The sequence below is a fragment of the Limulus polyphemus genome, unplaced genomic scaffold, assembly GCF_000517525.1.
Source record: "Limulus polyphemus unplaced genomic scaffold, Limulus_polyphemus-2.1.2 Scaffold3746, whole genome shotgun sequence".
Lineage (NCBI taxonomy): Eukaryota > Metazoa > Arthropoda > Merostomata > Xiphosura > Limulidae > Limulus > Limulus polyphemus.
In genome coordinates this window covers 32311-41864 of record NW_013669356.1, presented here as the reverse complement: position 1 = coordinate 41864, position 9554 = coordinate 32311, and the positions used below count along the sequence as shown (strand labels likewise).

The 9554-nt window shown below is 37.2% G+C and overlaps 1 protein-coding gene across 1 annotated transcript in view; it reads right to left on the bottom strand.

Annotated features, from left to right (window-relative positions):
* Positions 1–8680, bottom strand: part of LOC106469964 (splicing factor 3B subunit 4-like) — a 47844-nt gene extending 39164 nt beyond the window's left edge. Inside the window, exons 1-3 of the mRNA XM_022398526.1 lie at positions 8546–8680; positions 8327–8462; positions 1379–1524 (exon numbers count right to left, since the gene is read on the bottom strand). Of these exons, the coding sequence (XP_022254234.1) occupies positions 1379–1524; positions 8327–8462; positions 8546–8680 (417 nt within the window). The remainder of the gene's footprint in view (positions 1–1378; positions 1525–8326; positions 8463–8545) is intronic.
* Positions 8681–9554: the final 874 nt, after the last annotated feature.

Genomic DNA, 9554 nt, shown 5'->3' with positions numbered 1-9554 from the left:
TTTTTTTATTTCCTTTTCCACAGTTAGTTTCACTCTAATATATATTAAACATTAGGCCTATCACTTTTACGTTACTTTAACTTCACACCAACTATATTCTCTTTGCTTTTATCTGTCTTCTATATCCTTCATCTCAATGAATTATTAACAAAACCCCTACAATTGTCTGCTTTTAATTCTTATTATAACATAACTAAACAATAATAGAATATTCACTCACAAAACTAAACTAATCAATACTATTTCAACGAAACAGTCTTTTATATCATGACAGCTGCTTACGTAGACACATATCTTTATTTACTAGCAAATGTAACATAATAATAATAATGCTGTTTGTCAGTAAGCAAAACATTTTAAATTATTTTTACTAGAAGTGACATTGATACAGTATTTGCATTAATGCAATTTCATCTAACTTGTTCTTTAAATAAAATACCTTATTTTTATATGTAATATTTGTATGAATTTCAAGCTTTGAAAGATTTCATTGTGATATGTTTTCACAAAACATATAAAAATGCTTACCTTCATTGAAGATTTAAATTACTGGTTTATATTTCCCCCTACATTCTGTTGAAAGTTTCCTATAATTTATATTTTATATAACTACAAACTTTGCTTGTATTGGTTCAAAAAACACTGCACACAGAGTCACTGTGTTTACCAAACCAATATTATAAACAAGCCGAATATTCTTTTTGAAATTGTTAATCAGATGGCTTCATTTAACACTTTTTTCTAAGTTTTAATTTGATCTTAAATTCATTTATATATATATAAGCATTTACTTAGGCCAATAAGTGACCTTGTTGGAAAAACAAAACTTTATACAGTCAGGTGAAAAATGATTTAACTACACCTACATCATTTTGATCCACAAAATACATTTCTTTTCCTATCTTAATGCAAAGTATAACCTAAATGAAGTATCACACTATGACAACTGAGGAAGAGAAACAGTAATGGGATAGAATCTATAAAACTACATCTGTATTCAAGTTACAAAGTTATATTAGAACTATTTTTTTAAAACTATTATAACTATCCTCTTAGGGGGCTATAAGTACTGTATTATACTCTGAAAAAATTCAGGAAATTCATGAACACTAATGATTTTAATTCGAAGAATGCTGGAACCAATCCAAAATCAAGATTTGCACTTTTTTTTTATTTATGAAATAGATAAAACATTTTTGTTGAATAAATTTCTATTCTGAAGTTTTTTCAAATATATGGAAATGAAACTACAAGTTTATTTTCTACATTTTTTTTTAATTCAATGGTGGAATTTTCCCTTTGAGTCAGGATATACCCATAAGTGAGCAACAGAGTTAAGCAGTGACCCTACTTTGTGTTTTAAGCACAGTGACCTTACCTTATTAACCCTAATTGGTTTCCCATATAATTTTATCATATTCATAATTTTAATGGCATAGTCTGCATCATCTTCTCCCAAGAATTCTACAAATCCATAACCTTGATGAGATCCACTAACTCTATCTTTAGGCATGTGGACGTTAACTGTAAAAAAAAAGTAACAATTAAAAAGCTTGAGTGATTCAGCAGTCATCTTTAGTCATAAAAACATTAAGTGCAAGAAAACACATTATTTATAACCTTACTGGGATTTAGTAATGATTTTAGTTGAGTGTGTATTTTTAGTTAAATATGTAAACATCATTAAAAATTATAAACAAGTGCAGATCTAAAATAATATGAAGACACAAAGCAGTACATGAATCATTATTTCAATTCATACATATCATACAGATATAAACATTCCTAGAATACAATAACAGCACAAGTTAATATGCTAACAGAACTTGGCTAACACACTTTTTGTAGCAAACTATGGTGCTACTTCAACTTTAACAATACACTGCCCAGAGACTGTAGTGCAACTTCAACTTTAACAATACACTGTCCAGAGACTGTAGTGCTGCTTCAACTTTAATAATACAATATCTAGTGACTGTAGTGCTGCTTCAACTTTAACAATACATTGTCTAGAGACTGTGATGCTGCTTCTACTTTAACAATACACTATCTAGTGACTGTAGTGCTGCTTCAACTTTAATAATACAATATCTAGTGACTGTAGTGCTGCTTCATCAAAAATAAAAAGAGAGAGAGACAATTATTTAAAGCTGTGGATACAATTGTGATAACCAACAATGTAACAATTTTTTTCCCGAGCTTTTGAAGAAAATTCACACCCCTACACATAATTATGTGTCTGCACCAGTCTATGATGCAATCAGGATTAGACTATATCCCTCCACCAACAGGAAGGCAACACATCTTCCATGTGTAGTACTCCCCCTAAAGTACATTGTGTATACCAAAGGCTCATTCTTGTCAATGCAATAGATACACACCAGAAATAAGGAGGGAGGGCGGTGGTTCTGTGGAGATGAAAGTAATCAACTGAAATACATTTTTAGGTAAGGAAAATGCTAACTTCAATAATTCTACTCACCTCTCCACAAAAATGATTGCTACAATCCCAGATTGTAAAGATGGTGGAGGGACTGATGTATATATAGGGGGCATTTCTTTCTGAAAATATAGCAACAAAAATGAAAAACTTATGGAGCATGCCAACCACTAGGAATGGGGGGGGGGGATCACTTGGTGGGAGACAGCACCCATTTCATGCAGGAAATACTCTTTGTTCAATACAAGTGGTATAGCATAAAGTACTGTTAGAAGAATTTGTGCATGATGATAAATTGTTTCATAGATGGTTAGAATGTAATGATTGCTCAACCAGCACATACATCTCAGGGATGTACGTGTACTGTGGCTAAAGAAAACACGAGGCCATACAATATGTGAGAAATATATATGTATAATACTTACCAGAATAACCAGGTGCAGGGATGAATCATACCAGACCTACATCTCAAGGAGAATGCAAAATCTACCTGCTAGCATAAACACTGGGAACAATCTGGTTCTTAATTTTAGTGGGTGGCCTTTACTATACTTCCAAGTACACACCCCAGCCCTACTTGTGACTGAAGGATGTTTCCATTCAGACTCATATCAATGGGATTACACCAACCCAAAAAAGAACTCTTCATGTTCATCGCCCAGAGGCTTGGGACTAGGGAAAGAAACGGTTCTCTCATTACTAAAGTAGAAAAAAAATGTAAGACAGAAATATAAATAGGGAAAAATAATGGAGAGGTGTGTATGGAGAGAATAAAAATTTTCTCTCACTTACATACAACCCCACCTTGATAGACTGTGTAATGGGTTGCCATAAATAGGGACAGCAGATGCTAGTCAGGCAGAATCACGCCTGATGCTGTCGTGTTTTTGTTGATGTTTTTTTTTAAATACAGCCTAGAAGGTGAAATATGTATATACTGCTAAAGCAGACTTGCAGAACATCCTGTCTCAACAGTTGGCATTATCCTCCATTCAATGTGATTTTGGGAATAAGAAGTATTTTCTGTGAGTCAATATTGGCCACTTGCTGGATACCATTGTTTCCAGTATATCATCATACAGATATAATAATTGTGATGTGAGAGTTGTAAAAAAAAAATAATAATAATAATCAACAAATCCCCTCCTTGGCACCTGGGAAGATTGTTGAATGTTGACTGGAGTGAGATGACACCCAGAGACAAATAAAACCTCAATATAGTGTAAGTAATTGAATACAAATGTGTCATAGTCCATAGTCAAAATCTAAGCTTACAAGAACTCACCCAGATGAAATTGTGAGCACAGGCAAGAAAATCCATGACATGATTGATAAAATGAGAGATGACATGAAAAAGACATCATCTTTCATGGATGAATAAATAAGTTGGATGAGTTGTTTAACCCAACTGGTTAAAGTGGAAAGAAATTAGTCATGAGAAGAAAAAGAATCCCATGGCAAGAAAACATGATGTTGACTGCCTAGAAATGGAACAGTACAAGTGAGGTAATACCAAACTGCTCTAGCAGGACAAATGATAATGGTTGATAGTAATGATAACAAATGGAAGGGAGGGTGATTGGACAAAATATCCAATCACCCATCCAAGCAGCCCAAGTCTTGAGTAGAAAGAAGTGGTCTTGGATGAAAATTAACTTGTCCATATGGAGAAGAATGTGTTTCCCACAAGTGAAGAGAAAAATATGTTGTAAGAGAAAGATGCCACAGGAAAAAAAATGGCCAAAGGTTTGAATGGAGGACATGTAAAAGTCCTTGATAGCTACAAAGAAGTTCCACTTAGAGGATAAGAACCAGAAGAGAAGGACAGTTGATTAGATATTAGAATGGGTATATAGGAACTGAAGAAAAAGGAGAATGGTCAGGGAAAAGAAGGAATGTCACTGACAAAGTCAAAATGTAAATGGCAATTTAAGAAACAGAAAGACCTTCTTCAAAAAGAAAAAAAAAGGAAGTAATATGAGGAAGTGGCAAATGAAATAGAAGAAGGGAATGGCAAATGGACCAGCATTGATAAATCATCCACCCACAGAGATAAGAAGACTGGCTCCTCTCAAAGAAAAACTTGCCCAACTTGCAAGGGACTGAGCAAAAGCCACACTTGAAGATAAAAGTGTGTAACATCTTGAGTAAAGAGGGACATCTGAGACTTGACACAATTATTGACCTTCAAGATGGACAAAATGGAGGCCCCAAGATTGCCAAGAGGAGGAAACTTGGTAATCATGATTGAGCTGGCCAAAGAGCAGTAACAAAAAGAACCTGGCAAGGTGTGCTGTGAATTAAAGACAGCACTCTGGAAAGAAGCTGAAAAGAAGGACAGGCATACAGAAAGCAGGTGGACCAATCCAGACTCAGAAGGATACTACAAGAGGTCTGGGACTAATGAACAAAAAGTGGAGGTCTGGTGTAAAGGGGGTGGGTGCAAGTTAATCAATAAAAGGACTTTCACAATGTGGGCAAATCTACAGAAGTTATAATCTTCCTATACTGAAAACGTATTTCTGGTAGGTACTTCCTTCCGCTCACAGGATTAGCTTTTTCCATTTTGTGCTGCCCTCTATATGCAAACTTTTTTCATAACACATTCCACAAGCCTTCCGTACCCCCCTATTGGAATCAAAGATTCCAATGTGTCTCATGGAAATCATCATGCGCTACCTCTCCAACAATAGGAGAGAAGTGCAATCATGTGACACATACGACTCCCTCTAAACACCTCTACTAAACTATCACTTCGAAGTTTGACAGACAACAGAAGCACCAGAAGATTGTGGGGAAGAAAGGTGGGAAGTACCTATCAGAAATACATTTTCAGCATAGGAAAATTATAACTTCTGATACAATACTTCCTTCTGCTCACAAGGTTAGCTAAATTCCCACGTTGATAAAGAGGAAGGACCAGTGCAAGGGAAGAACAGACAAACCCCAAAAGAGATCTGAAGAAGGGAAGGGCACCACTTCTGATCAAAGTATACTCATCAATAAAATATTAAATTGGAAGAACATGGCAGAAACAGAAGGGAGCACATCCCAGTGGGAGAGAATATGGCAGGGAGTAATCCTACCAGGAAGAGGGTGAGTAAACAAGGATGAATCCCATGGTGTAACATGGCTAGGGAGCTGCGGACAATACTCGGGAAGTCAACTACATCTAAAAGCTCCTCGCTGGGCACCAACATCCACACGAGGGTAAGATGAGGATCATACCGCCTTCACCTCAAACCCCAGAATCAAGGACAAGAATAACACATTGATTCCAGGGCATGACACAGGATTAGCATTGAGCTAGGGAGCTGGGAATAGGACATTCAGAATCCTAGGAAAGTCCATCACATGCAGTAAACTCCCGCGACTGTAAAACTGGTCCAGAACATTAAATAGGCAATAACATCTATGTTACCCGAAAGAACGAGGGAGAGCCCAGGACATCGTCGGATACATCCCACGTATCTTTACTGTGATCCACAACACAAGGAGCAATCGAGGGAGGAAGATAGACAACTCAAAAGCTATGTGAGGACTTATTTTGATTGGTTCACTCTAAATCCAAAACTAGCCTGTGGAGTACCGACAACCTCGAGAAGGTAGGACGTGGGCTCCCAATCGAAGGGGTAAACTGCATTTTCACGTCTCACTCCATGGTATATTAAACTCAATCCAGAGGATCATATGCCATTTACACTGGCAGAACAGCAACACCCTACTCTGAACTGAATACTTATAGCCATCTTTGTGGAACCCATTTAGCAGGGTGCCTCCATGGTCAACCACCCCAGCAGCTTGGAACTGGTAAGTAGTAAGGACTCTCATACTCCACTTGAAGAAAAGGGAGGCAGATAATGCAATGGAGAGCCTGCAGGAACATCAACATCTGAGACAGTGCAATGGGTGATCACAAAACCCAATTCTGAAAAGCAGACCATACTGATTTATTCAATCAAGGCATGGCAGGGATGGGCAGCTATGCCCTTCTGCTTTACCCATGCTGTCCATGGGTGGTAGGGTCCAGAAATGGCATATTTATGAAGCAAATGTCACAAGGTTATTCAACTACAAACAATCTTGTAAAACATCCTATCTCAAAGGTGAGCATTAGGAGCCATGGAATAAGCACATGATTCAACACAGCGTACAGTGCAGCTTTAGAGTTAAAGAATACCTGGTAAGGCACCACTTGCCATAGAGTGGGATCCATAAGAACAGAAACAAAGCAAGGACCCCTGAAAGGAAAGAAAATTATTAATATACTTACGCAGTCAAAGTTGCACGGAATTATGAAAAACAACTGTGGATGGGGGGATAACAACCCATCGAATAAGAAACCGCAATAGAAGAAGGAAAGAAGATCTGAGGTGTAGTCCACCTACCCCACTGAAGAATGTCCTCTAAGGAATGATGAAGACGAGAAGTTAGTGAAAGAAGGTGTCAAATGCAAGAAGAAAATACCATGAACAAGGTCCGGGAAGACACGTAAGAATAAGCCAATCGAGACAAAGGAATTGGTGAGGGTAGAAGGAGCAAACCCACGAACCAAGGATGGGCACCATGGAAAAAAGAAGTAGAGAGAGGAACCACAAATTGAAGACACGTAAGCAAATCAATACTGAAGAGTACGTAGAAAACATAAGGCTATCAGAATCAGGCCAATGGTAAGATGAGAAAAGAAAGGAAGGAATCAGCAAAGGGAGGAAGTATTCCCCATACTACAGAAGTGTAAGGAAATAATGGGAAGCAGGGGAAAAACAAAGGCATGAGAACGAAAATGGGAGAATACACCAGAAAATCAGGGAGTGCCCCCAAACAGATAAAACAGACCCCAAGAAGAGAATGACTAGAATTGGACAGTCTGCAAGAGAGGAAGCCAAAGCCACCACGTGGGAGCTAACCATGTTGGCACCGTTAACCCAATGGGAAGCAAAAGCACAGCATGAACCTAATATCTGGGGAAAAGGATAAAACATACTCGAGAAATATAGCATAACTGATTCTGTAGGCAGACAGAGGATAACACGGTAAAATCCTTCACCTGAACAAACAAATTTGTATCATTCGTGAGGAAGTGGGGCAACAATAGAAGAAGGTGTTTGACCCATATAACAACCAATCACCTGGCAAACGATCGCAGGTAAATCCATCAACGGGTCGCCCTCACCTACATCAATGGCAAAAAGTGTTCATGGTTGTAGGGAAACCACAGAATTTCCCATAAATTGGTTGATACATAAATACATTGTGCAAAACAAATTAAAGACTGGAAAGTAATTGAAAACAAATTAGTCAGCTGTATAAGCAATCGAGTACAAAACCACTGTCGCTATAAAACTGTTAAATTTAAACTACTGCGGCAATAAACTGCTAAGGTTATGGTTTGGTAGGGGTGTATAGAGGGAGTCACGTGACTTTACTGCACTCCTATTGGTAGAGAAGTGATGCATGATGATCTGCATGAGACACATTGGAATCTTTGTGTCCAATGGGGGGGGGGGGGCTGCAGAAGGCTTGTAGCATGAGTTATAGAGGGCAGCACAAAACAGGAAAATCTAATCTTGTGAGAAGAGGAAAGTATCGTATCGGAAACATCAGGACATTTACAGACTATTGCTGTACTAGATGTGTAATAAAAGTGTGCACTCTGCTGTTCACTGCATGTACTAAAGACTATGTACCATGATGGTCATTGCCATAATAAAGACTTATAATTGTGGCAGACTCTGGTTCTAAAATTCTGTGGTTTGTGCCCTATTATCTCCTTATTGTCTGAAAAAAAAGTTTCTATAGTATAACTTGTAACAACTTGAATATAAAAACAAGGTATTCTTACCTACAGTATGAAATAAATTTAACCTAAAAACAAGGTCTTCTTACCTACAGGTCCTGCCTGAACAAAAAGTTCCCATAGTATAGTTTCAGACACTTTCTCATCCAGTCCACCAACATATATAGTGGCATCTGAAAAAATAAAAGAAATAAGGTTTATATTATATAGCAATTGTGGTATTTGCTAATTCATTATTTAACAGGCTCAGTAACTGATTTGATTAATCGATTAGTACATCATTCATAACGACATGGTACACATCATACCCCCACACTTTCAGACTTTTGCAGAGGTCTTTTTCTGGACTGTTCAATGAATAACCTTGTAAACCTATTTTGAAAAGCCAGCAAGCACGAGCCAGGAAAACAGGTAGAGCACTCCCCTGTAGCTGGCTTATCCATAATAGTCTATGGAATAGGTACAGTCTGGATCGGATAGTAGACATATATCAGAATATACCATAATACCTCAATTGATTTTGCAGAACACCTTATCTCAACAATGGGATTATATAGAGCCAGGGAAGATGGTATGAATGCTTTCCAATATACTGGCTCGATGAAGAATTTTGGGAAATAAGTGTACTCTGGGAGGCACCACCAGCCATCTAGCGAGATCCTGAAAGCAAATAATAGAAACAAAGGAGAATGTACACACCCATCCGAAGATGGTGGGGAGAGTGTAGAATGGTAAACAGAGGCAGGCAGGTTTCTGTGTGAAGAGATGTGTATCATCTTGGAAATGAATATTTGGCCCTTAAAGGTCACTGATGGCAAAGTTTTATTTGAAACTATGCTGACTATGAGATGGCTAAGCTTTTAAGTGTTCTATTTTGTTTTCCTAAAATAAAATACTAGCAATATTCTTGATATTAAGCATTATATGTGAAATAACAGAACTGACCTGAATCATGTGGCAAATGATGTAGAAAGGCAGAGAGACTAAAAATAAATAAAGAACTTGCACAAAACAAGTTTCCCTCAGGGTTTTAAAAGAAGACAATGATCAAATATGCAAGCCTCCCTCTTTTTTTATTTTGGGTAGATTAATAGAACAGAACAGAAGCCTGAGGATTGCAGAGTTATTAAGGCTACTCCTCAAACTGGTGTATTTAACTGTTTTACACTCATAAAAAAGAAACCTATCATTCTATAGATATATGAAGAATTTGTAGCATTTTGCCACAATTTAATTCTTCGTATTGTTAGCCAACACTAAGCAGCTTGTACATAATTGAATAAATAGAGTTATTTAAACATTTATTTAACAACAAGT